The sequence below is a fragment of the Olea europaea genome, chromosome 9 (genome assembly GCF_002742605.1).
Source record: "Olea europaea var. sylvestris chromosome 9, O_europaea_v1, whole genome shotgun sequence".
NCBI lineage: Eukaryota > Viridiplantae > Streptophyta > Magnoliopsida > Lamiales > Oleaceae > Olea > Olea europaea.
Window position 1 is genome coordinate 403,900 of NC_036245.1, and position 22,200 is coordinate 426,099.

Here is a 22,200-nt window from a genome sequence, read left to right on the forward strand (position 1 = left end):
AATAAATATGAATGCGTGTATGTCAATATTGAATTTCTTGTGGTTTTATATTTTTGTTACTTAAAATTGTTATTGTGAATTGTGACCCTGTTTGATGAGAATTAAAATCAGATTTTTAGTAAATTTTTATAAAATTTGATGAAATACGTGGTTGAAAAGTTATGAGATCCATAAAATATGTGGTTAAAAATGATTGTTGATTTTGACGTTGATTAAAATTTGAATTTTAATCGATACCAAACAGGGGCTAAGGAATCTTTTTTTGTTGTTGTTTGAGAACTATTCATCAATGGGAAGTAGTAGTCACTAAATCCTCTCTAAGTTACTTATTTTAACAACAAATTAAGAGTTTCTTTCGAAATAACCAACCTTTTTTCTTTCATTAAGAAAAAAACTTATCCAAACAGGGAAAAAAAAAATAAAAAAAACTATTTACAATTAACTTTTACTTATAGTTTTATGCTTAGCTAAACTTGCTTTATGATAACTATTTGTTTTTAATGCTTCTTGACATTCACTTGTAATTACAACTATTGTGATATAATCTGCTAATTACCAGCATTCCTAATATCGTACTTTGTAATAACAGTGTGAATGTGACTACTGGTCAGAAGGAAGAGAGGAAGATGATGACTGGTGTGCACACAGTTGTTGACACGTTTTGTGTGCGGTGCAGTGCACTTGTGGGATGGAGATACGTGAGTTTCGAAAACTTGAAGGCCTGTACTCTGTGCATGTTTGGCAAAGCTTATAATTGTTATAAGCTAGTCAATATCTATTTTTATTCACACATTCAACTTTTATACACTTGTGAATTGTGATACACATTTCAAGGACCCACAATTTATAATTTAATAGAAGCTTTGCAAAACATGTATTTCTTATTCTTTTTAGTTTGCGGCCTTGTCGCTCATATACTATTTATTATTTACTGCCAGGAAATTGCTCATGAGAAAAGCCAAAAGTACAAGGAAGGAAGATTTATCCTTGAGAGGTATACAAATAAACCATGTTTGGTACACACTATTGGAGAGTACGTTGAATTAAACTTTTTAGCTTTTTTCCCGTAAATAATAGTGTTGTGTTTTGCGCTTGATATTTACATATTTCTTTTGGGTTGCGTAGGTTTAAGGTATTGGGACCGGATGGAAGTGCATATTCAATGGGTCAAGAAGATTACGTATCTGGAAGTGAAGATGAAGTTTGAACATTTTTGGACATTTTCGTGATTGATCAACTTTTTTGAAACTATACGTCGTTTCCTTAGCCTTCTAGTTATGTTCCTCGTTATCATTACTCATTAGTGAACTCGAAACAGTTTTACAAGATGATTTACGATGTTGATCATTATTAGAATATTAACAAAAATGTGGATTTGATAGCACTCCTTCCAAATGCTATGATGTTGGATTGCCAATTAGAATTGTGTCAGTCGTTTATGATATGTTAAATACGAAGCACTGAGCTCGACTAACAATTGATAGATTTTATTACATGTTTCTCTTTATTCGACATACTAAGCTAGCGCATCATTTGTCATATTGCAGCTGTTTTTATTTACACTTCATATGTTACAACCCAATTTTCTTAGTTAAAAATCAAAAGTTGACTCGTCAAAGTCAAAATCAAATAAGGACTAAAATGTAATAAAATATTTTATTTGGGTTATTTTATATATTGGCAATATATGAGAGTTAAATTGGATACAATTTAAAGTTGGGGATTTACTACTTTCTATTAATGGAAGTTAAAAGGATTAAATGTCATATTAAATTGAAGATGAGGGGCTTCCATGCAAATTTTTGATAGTGGATTACAAATGTCAACTTAACAATCCATTGTTCCATTTTACATTACATATATACACATATAGACAGGCAGAAAAAACCAGAGAAATCGAGAGAGACCGAGGGAAGGAAAAAAAATGCTGGCGGAGATATGTAGGAGGCGAGATGCCTTTTTCAAGTATTGGGTTGTCTTTCATAGCCTCATTGTTTCTACAATCACAAGTAGGTAAGTTTTATACAAACTTAAATTTCTTATTTGGCTCCAATAAGTGATAAAGAAGTTCAAATTCTTGATGGTTTAGTATGGGTAAACCATTTTTGAGGCTTTTAAGTTATGTGAATCAAATATTTATAAATTTTCGGGTTGGAGCTTTGTGAATGAAAAAAATTCAGTAAGTAATTGGGTTAAAATTGAAATTTAAATAAAGAAATCAAAAGGCAAGTGAGAATTTTAGTCAATTAATGAATTGTTTGTCACATGTATATGTCTAGTGGCTTGAAGTATTAAGAAGGGAACATACCTAATTGCATAGCTTGATGTTAGTGTGGAAGTAGTAAACTGATGAAGAAGAGATGAATTGTGTTTAATTGGAATTCAATTTAGCCTGAATGTGGTATGTTCCTGATTTAGTAATTTTGATATTACAGAGCAAAATAAAAAGGGACAGTATTTATAGTGTAAATTCAAGATGTTGGAAGGTAGTACGTTATTGTGCCAATGTAGTGGGGAAATGAATGTGGAAAACATATTCTGTAAATAAATCGGTAAATGGGAACATGTTCTGCCATATGGAAATTAAAAAGGGAATAAAGCGATTTAATAAGGAATGGATTAAGTTGTATATAGAGGTTGTATGTTTATAAAGTAGTGATTTAAGAAAGTACGGTAAATTAATGGAGTTGATTATGTGTGATGATTGGTTGGTAAATAATCAAAGAGAAGAAAAGTTTGGAAAATGATAGTTTTCATGAAATACTCACATGAAAGGAAGATTTTATGGAACAAGATGTGTATTAAATGGGAGGAATTATGGTTATTAGTTTTCATTAGATTGGAAAGTATAATTATTTTATGTTTGGGATGAAAGTAATTTTGATAAACTAAAAAAATAGTGAAGGAGTTAGTGAATAGAATTATCTCCAATTGATTAAAGAAAAATTGGGGAATTCATTCAAGTATCGAGAAATGGAGATTCAAGAGAAAATTTGGAAGTTGAGGAATTAAGTGGTGACTTTGCTTTAGTTTAATTGTCATATTTTAATTTGAGTTGTTATACAATTATTTCAGGTAGTGACGTGGAAGCTTGGAGATGCCCGTCAATTTAGCCAAGATTTTTATCCATAAAGCAGTGAGTGGGAATAAAACTTATTTTTCAGAAATAAGTATTTATTGAATTTTGAAGTTACGTATTTTATAAGTTGAGTTGATAGCATGATTTTTTAGAATAAAACGAATTTAGTGTATGACTAGTTATGGTGATTTTACCCGTTCTGCACTATTGTGAATGTGTTTCCATAGTGTATGACCAGATTATCAGAGGTCTTTGGGACCCACTCTCGTACACACATAGGCTTTGGGCCGTGTACTAGGGTGATTAGCCTTTGGGGCAGCTCTGCGTACGTATGACCAGATTATCAGATTATCATATTTGAATAACTTTACCTTGTACATCGAGATTACTCTGTACATGAGTAAGGCTATTCATTGGGTACTCTTTTTGGTATGATTGTTCAGTATTTATTCAGTTCTCAGACTTCAGATTATGGAATTCAGTTAATTCAGTTTTCAGAATAAAGCTTTCAGCTTAAAGTATTGAGCAGCAGCAATATTTCATAGATTTTCATGAATATCAGATTCTTTATATTTGTTATACCTTACAAATACTTTTCTAGAATTTAGAACGAAGAATTTTATAATGTAATTATGTTTAGTTTTTAAAAGTATTACTAGATTCAGAAATTCTCAAGGATTGAATAAAGTTAAAATTTTTAGAAAATATGCATCAATGGAAAAAGTTTACTTATTTGCAAATCATCCACTCACTGAGTTACAATCTCATATTTTTATCACCATTTTTCTTAGCAGATGGTAGCTACGTTGAGCGACATTGGAGCCTGTCGATTTGCGAGTCGAGCCACATGGTGTATTTATTGTATGTCTAGTCTTGTCAGTACATACATTATATATTTTTGGGATTGATGCATTTTTATCAGAAAATGTATTTATATCATGGGTTCGCTGTATATTTTTATATATGTTTTGCAATTGGGGTTACCTGGTTCGAAAGGAGTGTAAATTTCTTTCCAGTACACTTATTTTGAACAGTTTGTATTTCGAGGGACTAGTGTGTCCTATTTTAAATTATATGTATGGATTTGAGAAAATTTATTTTTGTTTAGGCGGATTTAGTCCATTTTTCAAAGTAAACTTTGTCAAAATTCTTTTAAAATATTTTTCGTTCAAGCAAGTCAAGGTTGCCTTGGTGGTGGGTCCAACATTTAGCTGGTATCTACCATCGGCACACGACACGTGTCGAGTCAATTAAGGTGATTCGGGACGGGTCGTGTCATCATAGATTGGGCCGAGACTCCACCAAGTATTAGTCCTAGAACTTGAGAGCCCCACGGCTAGAAGTGTGGACTTAACACGTAGTCAAAGCTAATCTGGGCTTGCCTTACCCAGGGGCCCTAATAATAACTATTCAAACAAATCATAGTTTTGCCTATTCAAACAAATCATAGTTTTGCCAGGCTTCTAAATTTATTTTTCTCCAAAATTATTTTCATTCGTACGTTCTCCAAACAATTATTTTTTCAAAAGAATTAAGTAATTAAAGGACTGAAGTGTTAAGTATAAAATTTCAAATCACTTAGATGTAAAAATAGTAATCAATGTTTATCGTAGCAAATGAGCAGTTGATCCATCTAGAAACAAATGAATTTGAATTTCCAGATTGGAGTTCTTAGATGCGCACCATTTAAGAGGGCATGTTAATGATCAAGTAGTGTTACATCGATTATATTTAAAAATCCCAAATAATGTATAAGGGTTTGTAGTACTCTTTTTATTGCGCTAACATTTTAATATAAGACTTCAATTTCAATATATAGTGGTTAGATTTGACTTATACACCACATCATCCTAGCTAAGACAGAGACATCTATGAAAAGCAAACTAGTTGCACAGCATTCTTAAGCTAGCACAAGGGTCAATCGAGCCATAAGCTTTGGAAAGTCGAGCATTAGATATTGGGCCTAGGCCGAAGGATTGCTAAAACTATTCTCATGAGTAAATCAACCATCGTAAGATGTGAAAGTATAGTCGTGAAGAGCGTTATTGTCATAAGATCTTTTTCCATATCAATGCTAAAATCCTACTCGAGAGACACTTAAAAAGTTTATAAGCTCCCGTTTGGCCCCCATTAATTTTCATTAAATTACATTTTATTTTTTTCTTTCCTATTTTCAACCATACAATCTTCCATAAAATAATATTATACATAAATCGAAATTTTTTTCCTTCTTTTTTAATCACTCATTTTTAAAAGAATACCATTCCATCCATTTTCATTACCACAAAATGAGGCCAAACGGGGATTTATGGCTTTCAATTAATTTATACAAAATGATATGAATATATCCTATGAAAGTTTTGTTATATCACGGGAGGAATAGAACTTTTTCAGTTCAAATTGGCCAATGGTGCAATTTGCAACAAAGAGTATGAATGCGACATAATATGTCAAAATCATGTTGAGAAAAACCAAACATCACTTGCTCATGCCATGATTTTAAGTGAGTTATTTCAGTTTATTTTTGTCACAATCGTTGACATTCATTTAATCAACTCGTTCCATTAAAGCTTATTAGATTGACAAAAATACTAATATGATAAATGACGATCTGTGTTCAGATCAAATATATTTATTTTATGAAAGCGTTAGTTTTCGTTTAAGAGGTTAATATAGTTGTATGGAGTTATTTAGTTGGAAAAAAAGTAATAAAAATTAAGTTACTAGACCTTTAGAGATGAAATGAATCCTACTGGTAAAAGAAGAATTCAAAAAATAGCGGTTGAAATAGTGAAATAACGGTCAAAAAATTGATTTTAATTGGCTTAAAATTTACACCAAACAAGCACTTAATATCATATTGAAAAGAAAATGGTTTCCTTGTTTTGAGAAAAACAAAAACCTACTCCCTCGAAGAAAATATTTTCCTTAAAAAGAAGGAAAACTAGACGTAATTTCTAAAGTTCGAAAATATTTTCAATGAAAAAAAAGCAATTAAACACTTCAAAGTAGGAATATAAGTGAAAAATTGATATTTTTCATAAAAAAATAAATACAATTAAACACACCCTATAATATACTATGCCTTCGTTTAGTTTTCATTTTATTTTGGTAAAATTGTGCTTTCAAGAAATATGTGATTACAATATGTTTGACTTTAGAATAAAAAAATAAAATTAAAAGGAAGTCTATATTTTACTCCACCCATTTTCTTTCCGTCCAGTTGGGAATTCACGCATTTGGGATGAATACTTACATGAGTTTGACCACTCAATCTCAAATTAATTAATTTTTCACTTTTAATACAAAATGTGACATGTATTTAATACATTGAATTGAAATATAAAGTATTTTAAATAGTTAATTTTCAATTGCAAAACATTCAATTGCCAATCTCTTTACATGGCAAAACTACAAATCTTTACTATGTTGGAATTGGACAAACATTGCACAAATATGGATAAAAAAAATCTCAATAACCACATTACCTTTAATGCTGTTTAAACAGGACACATAGGCACTGTTTGTGAAACAAAAAAAGAAAAAGAAAAAGGAACACCTTGGCACAGGAGCCACTAGTGCCTTGGTAATGTTTTCAAATTTTCAAACATGTTTCCAATAGTTTAATCTTTCACTCTAGATTGGTTGAAAAATTAATTATTCTATTTAAATCATTACTTTTCAAACGAGAAACAGACAGAGTGACAGATGAGAACAACGTTGAAATTATCGTGATGATTCATCCATATTTTAAATTTAAATTACCATTTAGCAATGTTGAAATTTGAAAGTACACTAGTCATTGAGATTTTTAAACTTATTTAATTTTCAAATAGAAAGAGACAGTATGATAGATGGGAATAAAGATGAAATTACTTCGACTATTCAAACAAATTTCAAATAGTTGAACATGAAAACGCATGAGTCATTCAGGTTTTTAAAGCTATTTAATACATTAAATTAGATATTATCATTTGTTTTCACACGAAAATAGATAGGGTAATCGATAAGAACAACGTTGAAATTATCGTGACTATTCAGACAAATTTTAAATTTCAATGACCATTGAAATAACGTAGAAACTTGCAAGCACATTGGTCATTGAGACTTGTAAATTTATTTAATATGCTAAATTGGATGGTATCGAATATCATAGTCTTTAATTTTCATAAATGGTTGGTTTAATTTTCAAATGTTACATTTTTAGTAAAAGCAAATTAATGATCCTAGTATTTAGTACTAAACAAAGTGAACACACCATTAATCAAAAGCCAATCATTTTGAATGCAACATGAAACTGCAAAAGCAAAAAGTCACCCCTCAAAAGCAATAAAAAAAATAGCAATCTTGATCCTTGTTCACGCTTCCAAGGCCAATTCTATTTTCAACAATTACCGAAGAAAATTTGATTTTGATTTCAAATCCTCAGATTGTTCATTGTTGCGTTACCTTCTCCCCCCAACCCAACCCAACCCAACCCTATCCACTCCACCCCACGCCACACCACCCCAAAAACACAGTGAGAATTTCATCAAAGGAATCAAACAAAAGACTCCTTGATTCATGAACTTCGTCTCTTGTGTTTCCCCCCCACGTTTCTCGGTTTCTGATCTGTCTATCTATAGACATTACAGTTCTTTGAAAATACTAAGAAAAACTGCCACTGTCTGCCTCTTAAAACCATTTTCTTGGATTCTCTTTTTCGTAACAATGGCTGTAAGTATTTGATCTCTCTATGTATATGCATAAATATACTCTCTCTGTCTCTATACTCTGTGTGTGTTTACTTTTTGTGAATGTGTACAAGTTCAGGTCATGGTTTTTTGCGTACGTTCTTGTAAAAATCAGCTGAAAATTTTCGTAACATAAAGAAATTTTAGCATAGGGGAGGGGTGGGGACACTTGCCATTATATTCTTGCTTTTGATTTAGATCAAGTAGAATCTGATTGTTCTTTTGTTGTAAAGAAAATGGGCGGTTTCTTGATTAGGCCTTGATTTTTTCTGGGTTTTTCTCCTTGTTTTTTGTATTGATTTTGTCATTAAATTAGATTTTGGGACCGTTGGCATTGTGATTTTGATTCGCAAATGCAGGCTTCAGTTCATTTTAGGCCTCAAAATAGGGATCTTGGAAGGGTAATGAGGGAAGTAGATGAAGATCTGGCTGTATTCTTAGGGATGAAAAATTGCGAAAAAGAGAAGAATGATTTTCTTGTTCATGATTCTAATGAGTTCGATCACTCAAAAGGTACTTTTTATATTTGATTCTTGTTCTATCCTTTCAATTTTGCCCGAGCATGCTCGATACACTGGACTAGATGGTACAATTTAATATATTGTTAAATTCAGGGGCGGACCCAAAATTATTCTTCAGTGGGGGCTTGACGGAAAATTGTCTAAAATAAATTGTGAAAAAAATAAAAATAAAAATCTTAAAATTTAAATTTAACAATGTCGAATTGAAGGTTTTTGAGAATTCAGTGGGTGGCCGACCACACTGGTCCCTTAGTGGCTTAGTGGGCCCGCCCGTGGTTAAGTTGTCAAGTTCTTTTGTGTTATCATACTCAATTCTGATCCAGATTTCTGCATTTTTTTTGTTATTATTTTGTTTGAATTTGTATCGACTATATTAAGTAATTTGAAGGTACAGAACCACAAATGAGCAGCTTATCGATGCCTTATGATAATTTTCTTAATTCGGAGATTGAAGGAGGTGATAATGACTGGTATGGTTTAAACACTCTTAATTCTCTGCTTAACGAACGCATTTACATTGCAATCATTTATGAAATTTGTGTGGTTTGATTATTGTCGATGAGTTAAGTAGTTGAAAATATGAAAAAAGAAAGTTATCTCGACCTGGTTTTTTTACATATTTTTCGTAAGTTTACATGCATAAACTTCAGTAACAATTGTGTTGCAGCGCTTACTTTTAAAGACTTCGTAATTATACCAGTCTTTTCAATTGGTATGATTTCTGAAGTTACTATCGACTTCACAAACTTTACAAAAGAGCAATGTATCAAACAACTACATTTTTAATTTTCGAGATGAAAATTTTGCAGAAAACACTAATTCATTGCAGCCCTTTTTACTCACTTTTCTACTTGCGTCCTGACTGTTGATGTCTATTACACTGACTTACAGAATAAGGTTCGTGGAAATTATAAATTGCACACGTTCTTCGGAATATATCCTCACAGAGCTGTGTACAGGAATATTTTTCATTTGTAAACTTTAGTCATCCTATGATAACAATGCCAATTCATCTTTTCAGGCTTCTTACACCACCTGATACTTCATTACTTCCTTCGCTTGAGGTCGGAATGCAGGATTCCATGGTGAATCAGGCTGAATTTCCAGATTGTGGCAGTCCTGTGGAGTCCAAGGCAAGTTGAATGGCCTTTGATTTTATATTTTTGATTTTGTTTTTGTTTTTCGTTCCTTTGAAAATTGATGTAATACAGTTCAACTCTGCAAGACAAATTGATATTTCTGCTTATTGTTGATCTGTAGCTCAATACATTCTGTTTCATTGTCATTTTTCTTTTGTTTTGTTTGAATGTAGGAGCCAGAAAATTCTGCTGAAAAATTGGAATCTTCTGCTGTGAATAGAAGGCCTTTATCATCAGGGAACCGAAAATCAACTTCTAGACAAGCAACGCCAACTCGATGGTCGACTTTGCCTGCAAAATCGAAGCCTTCACGTTCTTTGACTCCTACATCAAGAGCTACCTTTCCTTCTACAAGAAACTCGGCTCCTGTATTGAGATCCTCGATTCCGTCAAAACCTGCTGCTAAACGTTCTTCTACACCAGCTGCCCGACCCTCAATGCCTGTGCCTTCGAAGTCTGGGTCGAGATCTGCAACACCGAACCGTAAACCTTCAACCCCGTCAACCACACCTGGCATAGCTGCTTTTGATCGATCTTCATCAGGGATAAAAGCAGGCCTCATGAAAAATCCAGTGCCATCATGTGGAATTTCTCCAACGGTAAAATCTAGGCCGTCAAAATCCTCAGAGATTATTGGCGTGTCACGTGATGCTTCTCAAAATATAAGATCATTGACGCATAAAAGGCCTCCTTCTGCCTCACGGGGACGACCAAGTGCACCTGCCACTCAGTCCTCTTTAGTTCGCTCAAGTTCCAATGAAAAACCAAGACGAAAATCATGCTCTCCTACCAGAGCACATGCTCTAAACGGTACTGCCAATAAAAATGGTAGCTCTATACTATCTAAAAGTCGAGGACATAACAATGGTGGAGATGATGTGAACCCAGTATTGATTGGTACGAAGATGGTCGAAAGAGTGGTAAACATGAGGAAACTAGCTCCACCCAAACAAGACAAACATGTGTCTCATGACAATCCCAGAAAATCTTCCCAAGAGAATTCGGGCTTTGGAAGATCGCTCTCCAAGAAGTCGTTGGACATGGCTATAAGGCATATGGTTCGTATCTTTCTCATTTTACTATGCTAACATTATTCAAATTATATCTTTGTTTAGAAAGTAAATAAGTTACAAGTGCTACATGCAGTGGGTGCATAGAATGCGGGAAATGACACTATTTGGCAAGCATGAGGTTAATGGTTAAAGAGTTATAGCTTGTAAACCTTTTGTAATGTCACAAATTACTAACCAGTTTGCTTTGGACAGGATATTACACGAAGTGTTCACAACAGTTTGCGACCAGTAGTAACTGGCACTTCGGCTTTGTCCAACTATGGTGTTCGACCCAGCTCTGCTAACAGTAGTACAGTCGGAGTACTAGAATCTCCCCTTGCCACAAATATTTGTAGTTCTGAGCTTAGCATCAACAATGCCTACTTTCTTGATGGGAGTGAAGTTGAAGACAATGAAGTTGGCAGCCAGTGATTGCTAAAACACGAAATACTGCTTGAATGCCCTGGAATCTTGATCTTGAAGATGGTGGGACATGCAATATTGCATTTCGCGAAGAAATCAACTAAGTTATCATAATATTGAATTTGGATAATGCCATTTTTATCAATAGTTCTTTGCAATATATCGTTGTATACTGACGTTATATGATAGGATTTGTGTACACTAAACATTAAACAAACTTAGTAGACTCCTTAGGTTATATTACACAACTAGCTTCAGACATCAATTCTGACTCTTGGTTCTTTTGCAAAGTCCATTTTCTTTGTGGAGTTTGTAAGATGTTTCTTTTATTTTTTTCGTTCTTAATTTTTTTATTATTTATAAGTTAAGGATAAATTCGTCTTTTGACAAACTTTTTTATTTTTTTTATTTTTTTCCCCTCACAAGGGTGATTATATTGCCACCATCATTATTTTTGTTCTACCTCACTTTAAATTTTAAAATACTTTTTACGAATGGTCAATTGCATTGAAGGTTCCAATATTTTCTTATTCTCATAATTATATCATTAACATTTACTTAAGTTTAAGGACAATTTTGTCATTTCAAAACACACTAATATAAATTTCTCCCAAAAAAAAAAAAAAAAACCTAACAAATTACAAACAATGGATAAATCCCTTTTGTTTTTATTAAAACAATAAAGAAAAATAAATTCAAATGACAGTTTCTCGTGTAGTATGACGCACTCATTTTTATAAGGATTAATCTATTTGTACCCGGACGTGCCCCTCACATGGGGACGGGTCCCACTCACAATAAATGCGTGGAACCCGCCTCTCATGTGTGGCATGTAACCGGGCGTTTACACGCCTGGCTACATGTAGCAAATCCCAAATAAGGTTTACATTTTTATCTAATGTGAAACTTTTTGTTTAAAGTATATAATTTTTTTCTCTTCTTTTTCAATAGATGGAAAAGGCAAATAAATTCAAAAATCAAAATTCACTAGGATATAGCTCAAGTTTTAAAATAAAAAAAGTCAAATGCATTAAATGCAACCTGTTATTAATGATGAACACCATTGTTAATTTTGAATTTGTCATAAAGTCTGCTCATAGTATTTTGTACTAATGGGATGTCGCTTTCACTCCATTTCATAAACAAAGACTTTCCCTTAACCAAAATTCTCCGGTGTCGTCGATTCCTCAAGAAAATTATACAATTCAATTAGTTGCAATACTCAATATTATAATAATGATAATAGTGAAATTTGGCCTACCATTGAATTATAGTTAAATAAATTGCTTTTTTCCTACTCATAAACAAAATAAAGTTATTTGTTTTGACTGTAAGATTAATATTACTTTCCCTATATTTCTTGCTTATTTTCAAAATTGATCGATAAAAACATTATTTACAGGTTGAAGTGAACGTGTGATGCACGTTGTCTTTAGTCATTTTTAAAGTATTGTAAAAATGTTAAGATTGCTATTTCTTTTGTTACCTACCCTATTTTACTTTAGTTTTAATTTTCTTATTAATATGACGTAAATAAAGCAACCTAAGATGGATATATTAGTCAAAAATACAAATTTGATAAATATACAAGAATCTCATCGTTTATGGATAACATCATGAAAACGAATAGTGAACGCGTCAAAATAAATTTAATGACTTTTGGAATCATCGACTAAAATAGTCCATTAGTAAGTTCTCGTCGATGATTCCAAAAGTAAATTTTAACAACTGTTATATAGGTGGTAAAATGATTTTTTTTTCCCTGACTTTTAAAATGGATATTTCATGTAGTGTTGTCATATAGGCACCATATACTGTAATGAATCTTCATTATCCGAGTCATTAGCTTAAGCAAATCACATTCATGTATGTTCTTCCTAATACATGTGACTCTTCAAATACACCATTGTATCTCGTAAATACGGTATGAAATTCATGAGAATCAAGAGAAATGCGACGAAACTTATCACAAGAAGAAAAAATTTGTGATGGTTCGTACTTGGAAGAGAATTAAAAACGCATTTATGAATGCATTGAATGAACTATAGTAATAGAAATACGAAAGCATTAGCAAAATCCAGCAAACATGACTTTTCAAACCATCCTCCACCACATTTTCTTTACATTTTTTTTGTGTTAATTAAAAAATTTATTTACTAATATTCATTCAATTAATACGCCATTTTCAAATAATTGAGTTTTAAAAATTTTAAGACTTTTTAAAATTCATTTTTTTAAAAATTTATTTTCGGCATAAAATAAGTTTGCAGGTGGATCCATAATTTTTTTCTACTTTTTAACCGCACATTTTTGAAAAAAAATAAAAAAAAAATCAATTTTCACATAAATATATCCTATAAAATTCTACATCAAACATGCCATAATTTTTTTTAAAAAAAATTTTCAATTTTCCTTGTGGTCAATATATACATTGTAACTTTGAAAAGAAATACCAGAAGACATCAAAAATTGTCGAATTCATACTTTTTCTTCAATATTGAAATTCATCAAAACTTATTTCAACACATTTTGGGTTCATATATATTGAAATTAGACCCCTTCAAAGAAGAAATTATTTTTGTCAAAATTCTTGGGCCCAACTTAATATTAAAAAAAAAAAAAAAGAAAAATTGCATAAAAAATAAATAACAAAACAAAAGCCAAGATTGGTTGCTTTACCAAATTGTACCCTAGGGTTTAAAATTTATGGAAAATGACTTCACGCGGAGTAAGTTGGTAAAAGGTTCATTCTTATCACATAAATTAGAACTTGGTCCCATAATTGTTAAATTAATATTGAGAAAACAAAATTAGGAACGAACAGGGTTGAGATAAAAATGCTCATCTATTTTAAGATTTAATTATTACTACTAAAATTAATTAGTGTCTTAAACATTACTTATGAAAAGGTTAATGGCCTTCCAAGTCAATCCCGTGGGACCATAAGAAAAAACGGCAGAAAGTCAAAAGGATAAATTCTTCCAAAGGTCCCCAACCTTTTTAACATTGTGTTCTCGGTAACAATTAATATCTTTAGACTTTCTATGATCAGTTGACATGATTGAAAGGATAAAATTGACCAAAAAAGATGTCTCCCCAATTTAAATACTAGCACGAACACAAGGTAGCCAATATTGATAGTTATAGAAGGAATCAATCAATGTATTCAAATTGGAGGAAAATCATTTTGGACAATTTTATTCTTTTAATCAAGTATGATGATCGAGGCATATGACTATATAACAATCGAGGCATATGACTATGTAACACCTGAATAGATATATTTAGTTTAATAATATTGCGTTCAAATTGTTAGAAGTTTAAGGTTGAGTGTCTTGGAAGAATTATCAAGTCAAATGAGTGAAAAATTTAAATTGGAGGAAAATATTTTTTGAATAATTTTACCCTAATCATCAAGTATCACGATCGAGTCATATGGCCATTTAACATCTGAATAGATACCCGTCGGATGACGATATTGCATACTCATTTTTAAAAGTTTGAGTATCTTGAAAGAATTTACTCTCAAGTCAAAATCCGTGTGCGAAAGTATAAACATCTCGCCATAATTGTTAAGCCAACAAACCAATTCATGCGTACAAATTTACACCACAAGAACAGAGAATATAAATACCAATATGAAAAGTGGAAATCCTCGTACAATCCACCCCCACTGCATTCACTGTTGAAATCCCAACTGCAGAAGCAAAAGAAATCGTGATTCACCAGCCTCCACAATATTATATATGTAATAATTCTTTAGCTCACGCGTATAACTTTTTTTTGTATATATGGCTATTCATTCAATTTTCCAAGTCGGCACGACATCTTCAGATAGTGCGTTTTTGTTCTGCATTGAAGTCAGATATCTCAGAATTGGCCTTTTGTTCTTTATTTTCCTTTAAAAAACCAAAAATAAATCGTGGGTTTGTCCCCTTTTTTCTTCTTCTTCCTTTTTTTTTTTATTGGCAGATTGAAGGTTTCTTTTTGCTATTCTAAATGTGCAAATCGATGGGTTTTACTAATTGTTTTGGTGCATTTGATTCTTGCAAAGAAAAAACTGAAGCAGAGGCCAAAGGTGAGAAATTCATTATGATTTATGTGTATGATTAATTTCACGATCGTATTTATCTATGCTGCCTCGAATTTTCTTTCCGTTTTTTTGATATTTTCACCGAAATTGAGAAAAATAATACCATTGTATATGTATTGTTAAAGATTAATCTTTTTGGGTGGTAAAGAAATGCATGTGTGCCTTACTGGGAAAAGGAAATATTGGATTTCTCTTCTACTTAATAGATTTGATGGATAAGGTGTAGCCTAACTGGTTTATGCGAAAAGATATGCGAAAAGATTCTTGAATAATTTGACTCGGACCAGAGGTTACCATTTAGTTCTGAATGTTCATATTCCTTTAACAACTGAGTTTAATCTTGAGAAACATTTTTGTTTAGGAGTTTGATTACATGAATAAGAGGAGGACGAAGAATTCGTACTTTTACTCCCATGTTTGAAGCCAATTCTTTAGATTTATAGAAAATCACGATGTTCTACCTTTGAACCATTTGGCCATAGATAAAGTATCCCATGATTATTAGATAATACTTTGGAATTTCCGAATGAATCAGCACTGGAGATTTTGTATTTAACGCACCATTAAGTAACCTGGGATTTCCTACACCATATTATTGACACATTTATAAGATGGCTTGTTTCAGTTGACTAGGATCCATCCATCCTATTCTTTCCTCAAAATAAGCAAATAATTTATCCAGAGCTTTATATAGAGCAGTTGAACATCGGTTTGCTCGTATTCTCATATCCACTATGAATGCCCTTTTGACTGAAATTCCAGCACCTCAAATTCAAGAATCCGTAAGTTCAATACTAGAATCTCCTGTATTGCATGTTCCTAGTATCCAAGCCCGATCACTTTGTAGTCATCTATGTTGGGAATGAGCCTCCTAGATTTTCTGCATTCCTATGTCGATGCTGCAAATATGGATTTTTGATCCGAGCTTGCTAAAGTTTGAAACTTATCAGTAAAAGTAAGTAGTTTCAAAAAGAGAGAGAGAGACTGAAAAATTGAAAATTGGAATAATATAGTTATTTTGACAGTAACTCAAAAATTACTTTCAAATAAGTAAGTTGACTTAAAAAGTAAAAAAAAAAAAAAAAATGTAACCTATCTTAACTTTTTTACTTTTATTTAGGCTTCTTCCAACGTGCTCTAAAGTTACTTGTTACATTATCATTTTAAATATTGCCCTCAGGTATTCATGTTTGTTTAATGTTGCATGGTCAGGAATTGTTACCAACAATGTTAAGCTGTTCTCTTATAATTCATTGAGATCAGCAACAAGACATTTCCATCCTTCGAACAGAATTGGTAGAGGCGGCTTCGGAGTAGTGTACAAGGTAAGTTTAATGTCCATTGTCGGCAGATGACGTGGCTTAAATTTGCCATAATATCTCTCACTAAAGTGGGTAAAAGGGCCAAATTCTCCCATGATAATTGGTTTTGGGTGCATTCAATAATTATAGGTGTAATTTGCACCTGCCAAAAATGAGCTGGACACACCCATTTGACTTTTGGTTTAAATAATCCAAAAAAAGTCGTAGTATAGTTACACCTGACTAACCACTCTACACCAATCCATTTATACCCATTTAGTCAAATTTCCACATTCATCTCTCCCCCATAAGGGGATTCAGGATTGGATTGAAGATTCTGATTGTTAAATAGCTTGTCCATGCATGTACAACGTTTTTTATTTTTTTGCCCCCTTCCTTTTAATACCCTTCTCCATTTATTTGCTTGCTTACGTAGCTTGAGCTTGTGTCCAGGGAGTTCTAAGGGATGGAACGGAAGTTGCTATCAAGACTCTTTCTGCTGAATCTAAGCAAGGCAACAACGAATTCTTGACAGAGATTAATATGATATCAAGGACCCGACATGCAAACCTTGTTCAACTCATTGGGTGTTGCATTGAGGATGCTAATAGAATACTGGTCTATGAATATTTGGAGAATGGCAGCCTCGCCAGTGCTTTGCTTGGTAAGGATGGAATTTTTACCACTTTGGATGGTTAAAGTATACACGTGATTTGAAGAACGGAATAATTTGTTAAGGTGGATTAGATAGCTCTTGCACAATATAAGAAAGAAAAAGAAACTAATATCTGGTTCATTGTACTATCAATATGGTCTAATAGTGAATGCCAAACATGCACTTGGAGGTCTGAACAACTTAGTTAAGGCAATAGACAATGTGATGCATCCACTAGATTAGACCCCTATGTATTTGTTGGAGAGAGAAATAGAGTTTAGTGTATAGAATGAGAGAGCTGACAATATTTCAGGTTTCCATGCACGATTGTGCTGTCTAGGTTGAGACTTCAAGGAGTCATTAGTAACTTGTATGAAGTGGGAACCATACCGTTGGTCTGCGTTGCCGTTAAACTACGATCAATGTTCATCACATCGTACATTGAGGAATGTATTGCCAAGTTAACAAATGAACTTTTCATTTCAGGTTCAAAAAGTAATGTCTATCTTGATTGGCCCAAGAGGGCAGTAATATGTATGGGTACAGCTTCTGGTCTTGCATTTCTTCATGAGGAAGCTAAACCCCATATTGTCCATCGAGATATAAAAGCTAGCAATGTTCTTCTTGATAAGGACTTCAATCCCAAAATTGGAGATTTTGGTTTGGCTAAACTTTTTCCTGACAATGTCACACATGTTAGTACGCGAGTAGCAGGAACTATGTAAGTCTGCGTTTCTATTTACCTTTATTTTTTAACTCTTTATTTTCCGTGTTCCCAGGTTGTAGAAAGTTACTATTTTATCAAGAGAAACATGCTAGTTTAGGAGTTAACTCCTGGAGCTGGGCTAGTAAATTAACCTTTCGAATATGATAACTGGTCCCTTTTCTGCATAACTCGCACCCTCCTTTAGAAAAAGAAAAATAAAATGAAAAACAATCTAATGCATTGTTGTTCTTCACTGTATCTCACTGGTTTATTTATAACGTAACTTCAGTGGATATCTAGCTCCTGAATATGCTGTGTTAGCTCAACTGACAAAGAAGGCCGATGTATATAGTTTTGGGGTACTTTTACTTGAAATCATAAGTGGCAAAAGTAGTAGCAAAGCTGCATTTGGAGAGGAGCTCTTGGTTCTACTTGAATGGGTAAGTTTCTAAAACTTCTTTTGAATCGATAATGTGACATGATCGATCCTATAATAGTTCGAAATTTTTTTGGAAAACATAAAAATGTGTGTGCATATGTAGTCAAACGTATTTTTAGGGGAAAATTGCAGCATTGGTCCTAAAATTGCCCCAGTATTAAAGTAGTCCTTAACCTTTAAAAGGGAGCAAGCTGGTCTTCAACCTTCCATTATAATTTGCGCGATTAGTCCCTAACGACAGAAATGGTCCAAATCCCTGTTAAATTGTCATATGAACCTCACAAATCCTGCTGTATGAAGCTAGGTTTTGGTTTGTGACTTGGGTAGTTCCCAAGTTTGAAGGATATACAAGTTTCCATGACATCCACGCGAAGGTTTAATGAAGATTTGGACAGTTTCTATAGTTAGGGAATGATTTTGCAACTGTAACGAAAGGTTGAAAACCAACTTATATAATGTTGGGAACAAACATGGTACTCGGTGAATAGGTTGGGGATCAATGGTGCAATATTCCTTATTTAAAATAATGGGGGTCCAATTTTGAGGAAATCTCCTAATGTGTAAAACCTGAAATTACAGGCATGGAAACTAAGAAATGAAGGTAGAATTTTGGAGATCGTTGATCCAGATCTCATAGAATATCCGCAGGATCAATTAATACGCTTCATCAATGTCGCACTCTTCTGTACACAATCAGCTTCTCAACGAAGACCCGATATGAAACAAGTTGTGACAATGCTTTCAAAAGATGTTGTCCTAAATGATAGCTTATTAACAGAGCCAGGGGTCTATAGGCCACGAACTTCACAAATATCGGACGATGGTAGTTTGCACATAGCGTCGTCTTCTCAACTAAGCAAAGGGAAACAATTAGCTAATCCTTTATCGACATCAACCCTGTTCGATAGTCATCAAAGTATCACCGAGAGCGAGATGATTCCTAGATGATGTGCCCAAAGTAATATCTACTCATTTCTACTCCTTTTAACCAGTTGTAGATTTTCCTTATTTTTATCATTGTAATATTAATTTCTTGGTGAACACATTAAGTTGGAAATATGTAGTTAGTATGCAATTTTGACATGATTCTATAATATTGTCTAATACTATTCAATTCCTTGCTGAACGTGTCGTGTATTATTCCTCATCCCATTTGATGGATAAGAGAAAAATGAAGTAAGATTAGGAAAAGGAGAAAATGAGAAAGACTATATATACATTATGTCAAAATGAATGGTTCATGGACATGAGGGAATAAACATCTCAGACAACAAAAGCAACAAACATAACAGACTATTATCTTTATCTACACACCAAATGACCAAAGATATGTTCTAAGAACTTAGACAAGCAATATATACATACATGTTGCTAGAATATATGCCCAAAGCAGCACCATCAACTTTCATTTTGCAACACCCACACCCGATATACCTTCGGGCTTGGATGGAATCGGAGACTTTGCCGACTCAGCGGTTTTAGCCTCTTCTCCGGATTCGGGTGGAGGTGTCATGTGCGGAGGAGGTTTGTGTTTGAGTTTGACAAGCACTCGACGCATCCTCGAAAGGTCAGTTGGCCTGCCAGGCTTGGGGCCTTGAATCACAACAATGGAAGGCTGCTTTTCTTTACCCTTTTTACCCTTCTTCTCAATGGCAGGAACTTCATTTGGTATAAGTTCAGCAATTGATTTCCAGTAGGTTTTGTTAGCCTCTGCATGGAATTTTTCTCTGCTTTCCAAAGCCAACTGTAGAACACGATTCAAATTACAAATTCCGTTTCAACAGAATAAAATTTCAGATAAAGTGGTCCGTTCAACATAGCGTAAGAGCAAACAAACTCTCGAATTCGACTCTAGCCCGTCGTCCATTTATAAACATTCTCCACATGTTAGGCCTTCGACCAAAATGAATCTAGCCTGCACATTAAGGTGTGTTGAAGACTACTAAATTTAAATAATTAAACCTTTCTCTTATCTAATAGCTTGAAACTTGAGGTGGTTCACGACTTCCTACGACTAATTTGGATGTGTTGCCTACTAAAGTGAACAACAAGATAAAAATGACAACATATATTGAGTATTAATTAAGAATATGACGACTTACATGGTTTAGAAGTGTTTCACGTTTATAAGAGTTTTGCAAGCTTCAAAAAACATGAAGGACGAGGGAAGGTAGATCAAAACTAATATGATTCGTAATACTTTCTATGGATCAGACTCTAAATTCATTGAGAACTAATCTTAGTTTATCATTCTTGTTTAATGAATCTGCCAAAAATTCAGCTTACAGTCTCAATCAACACTGTGTAATTTTTATTTTTAAAAAAAAAAATAAATTCAATGATTGATAATTGCAGAATTTTTGTTAATTTGTGAATCAAACCTTCTCCTTCTCCCGGTTGGCAGCTATATTGTTCTCACATCTGATCTTCCATTTCTTGTAAAACTCTGCTTTGTATTCATCAGCTTCATCAATTATTTCCTTCAACATCTCCTTCTCCCTCTTCTCTTTCTCCTCCAGCCGAATTGCATTTTGCCTAAAAATGTAGGTTTTGTTAGCCTCTGCATGGAATTTTTCTCTGCTTTCCAAAGCCAACTGTAGAACACGATTCAAATTACAAATTCCGTTTCAACAGAATAAAATTTCAGATAAAGTGGTCCGTTCAACATAGCGTAAGAGCAAACAAACTCTCGAATTCGACTCTAGCCCGTCGTCCATTTATAAACATTCTCCACATGTTAGGCCTTCGACCAAAATGAATCTAGCCTGCACATTAAGGTGTGTTGAAGACTACTAAATTTAAATAATTAAACCTTTCTCTTATCTAATAGCTTGAAACTTGAGGTGGTTCACGACTTCCTACGACTAATTTGGATGTGTTGCCTACTAAAGTGAACAACAAGATAAAAATGACAACATATATTGAGTATTAATTAAGAATATGACGACTTACATGGTTTAGAAGTGTTTCACGTTTATAAGAGTTTTGCAAGCTTCAAAAAACATGAAGGACGAGGGAAGGTAGATCAAAACTAATATGATTCGTAATACTTTCTATGGATCAGACTCTAAATTCATTGAGAACTAATCTTAGTTTATCATTCTTGTTTAATGAATCTGCCAAAAATTCAGCTTACAGTCTCAATCAACACTGCGTAATTTTTATTTTTAAAAAAAAAAATAAATTCAATGATTGATAATTGCAGAATTTTTGTTAATTTGTGAATCAAACCTTCTCCTTCTCCCGGTTGGCAGCTATATTGTTCTCACATCTGATCTTCCATTTCTTGTAAAACTCTGCTTTGTATTCATCAGCTTCATCAATTATTTCCTTCAACATCTCCTTCTCCCTCTTCTCTTTCTCCTCCAGCCGAATTGCATTTTGCCTAAAAATTTTAGCACGAAGACTTCTCAAGAATATGCGAATTTACTCTACAATTGATCCAATATATTCAACTTCTAATATTAGCAAAGGCAGAGGAGATCAGTGTACACTCATGCAAAGGATTTTTCGAAGTCACCTTCTCCACTCTCGAAGAGCTAAGCCTTCCTCCGGCAGCACATCCAATGGTGGAGGTAGAATTGGACCGTTTTCCTTGTTCTCCGATAACACCGTAGTCGACGGCGGTGGTGGAGGCTGCGACTCGCCGATCATATCTCCGGCATCGTACGGCAAGTCCTCCTCGAGATCTCCTTCTCTGATCGACTCGTCTTCCAACGACATCTCTCTCTCTCTCTCCCTCCGACGACTCTTGATTGATTTTTTTAGATATAAGAAATCAATTGCCATAAGCAATTCAGCTTTAATTTCCTGAGTTGAATTATAGTTTTTCAAACGTACGTGTCAAATTATTATTGCTTGACTCTAAGACAGGACAAATGGAATAGTGACGCGTGTAAGGTACAACTTAGTTTAATTGTATGTGAGTACTGACGGCGCCACCATTTGGTCGCCAATTGGAATCTTTTTGGTCATGACGTGTAAGATTGGTTCATTTCCATTTTAAAATCCGGCGACTGAGAGTTTCTTTTCAGCTGTCGATGCAAAATTGGTTTACGG

At 33.4% G+C, this 22,200-nt stretch overlaps 4 protein-coding genes and 2 long non-coding RNA genes across 14 annotated transcripts in view; 5 read left to right on the forward strand and 1 right to left on the reverse strand.

Moving 5' to 3' along the window:
* LOC111399319 (protein yippee-like At3g08990) overlaps nucleotides 1–1,450 on the forward strand; it is a 52,449-nt gene extending 50,999 nt beyond the window's left edge. For 6 of the 7 annotated variants that reach the window (XM_023026568.1, XM_023026571.1, XM_023026569.1 and 3 more), the window contains 3 exons: nucleotides 590–698; nucleotides 939–1,033; nucleotides 1,126–1,450. In XM_023026568.1, coding sequence (XP_022882336.1) covers nucleotides 590–698; nucleotides 939–1,033; nucleotides 1,126–1,207 — 286 coding nt within the window. In that variant the 3' untranslated portion in view covers nucleotides 1,208–1,450. The remainder of the gene's footprint in view (nucleotides 1–589; nucleotides 699–938; nucleotides 1,034–1,125) is intronic. The other variant, XM_023026567.1, reaches the window with a different exon arrangement.
* A 420-nt stretch (nucleotides 1,451–1,870) lies between these two features.
* LOC111399322 lies at nucleotides 1,871–4,174 on the forward strand. 2 transcript variants are annotated; one of them, XR_002703633.1, is made up of 3 exons: nucleotides 1,871–2,013; nucleotides 3,076–3,136; nucleotides 3,871–4,174. It is a non-coding gene; the product is annotated as an uncharacterized LOC111399322 (long non-coding RNA). The 2 variants fall into 2 exon arrangements; XR_002703632.1 differs by having other exon boundaries at nucleotides 3,874–4,174.
* A 3,378-nt stretch (nucleotides 4,175–7,552) lies between these two features.
* Nucleotides 7,553–11,232, forward strand: LOC111399323 (flocculation protein FLO11-like). 2 transcript variants are annotated; one of them, XM_023026576.1, is made up of 6 exons: nucleotides 7,553–7,795; nucleotides 8,172–8,325; nucleotides 8,722–8,803; nucleotides 9,355–9,466; nucleotides 9,646–10,530; nucleotides 10,738–11,232. In XM_023026576.1, the coding sequence occupies exons 1-6, from the start codon at nucleotides 7,643–7,645 to the stop codon at nucleotides 10,954–10,956; spliced, it is 1,605 nt and encodes a 534-aa protein (XP_022882344.1). In that variant the 5' UTR covers nucleotides 7,553–7,642; the 3' UTR covers nucleotides 10,957–11,232. The 2 variants fall into 2 exon arrangements, with proteins under 2 accessions (XP_022882344.1, XP_022882345.1); XM_023026577.1 differs by having other exon boundaries at nucleotides 8,728–8,803.
* A 3,380-nt stretch (nucleotides 11,233–14,612) lies between these two features.
* On the forward strand, nucleotides 14,613–19,258 carry LOC111399324 (putative serine/threonine-protein kinase). Its single transcript, XM_023026578.1, has 6 exons — nucleotides 14,613–15,025; nucleotides 16,253–16,365; nucleotides 16,795–17,005; nucleotides 17,483–17,717; nucleotides 17,992–18,142; nucleotides 18,721–19,258. The coding sequence occupies exons 1-6, from the start codon at nucleotides 14,947–14,949 to the stop codon at nucleotides 19,087–19,089; spliced, it is 1,158 nt and encodes a 385-aa protein (XP_022882346.1). The 5' UTR covers nucleotides 14,613–14,946; the 3' UTR covers nucleotides 19,090–19,258.
* Nucleotides 19,259–19,356: 98 nt separating this feature from the next.
* LOC111399325 (clathrin light chain 2-like) lies at nucleotides 19,357–21,949 on the reverse strand. Its single transcript, XM_023026580.1, has 3 exons — nucleotides 21,662–21,949; nucleotides 21,373–21,526; nucleotides 19,357–19,885 (listed from the first exon to the last, which is right to left on the reverse strand). Exons 1-3 carry the CDS (start codon nucleotides 21,928–21,930, stop codon nucleotides 19,547–19,549), a joined length of 762 nt encoding a protein of 253 aa, XP_022882348.1. The 5' UTR covers nucleotides 21,931–21,949; the 3' UTR covers nucleotides 19,357–19,546.
* Nucleotides 19,753–21,042, forward strand: LOC111399326. Its single transcript, XR_002703634.1, has 2 exons — nucleotides 19,753–19,838; nucleotides 20,689–21,042. It is a non-coding gene; the product is annotated as an uncharacterized LOC111399326 (long non-coding RNA).
* Nucleotides 21,950–22,200: the final 251 nt, after the last annotated feature.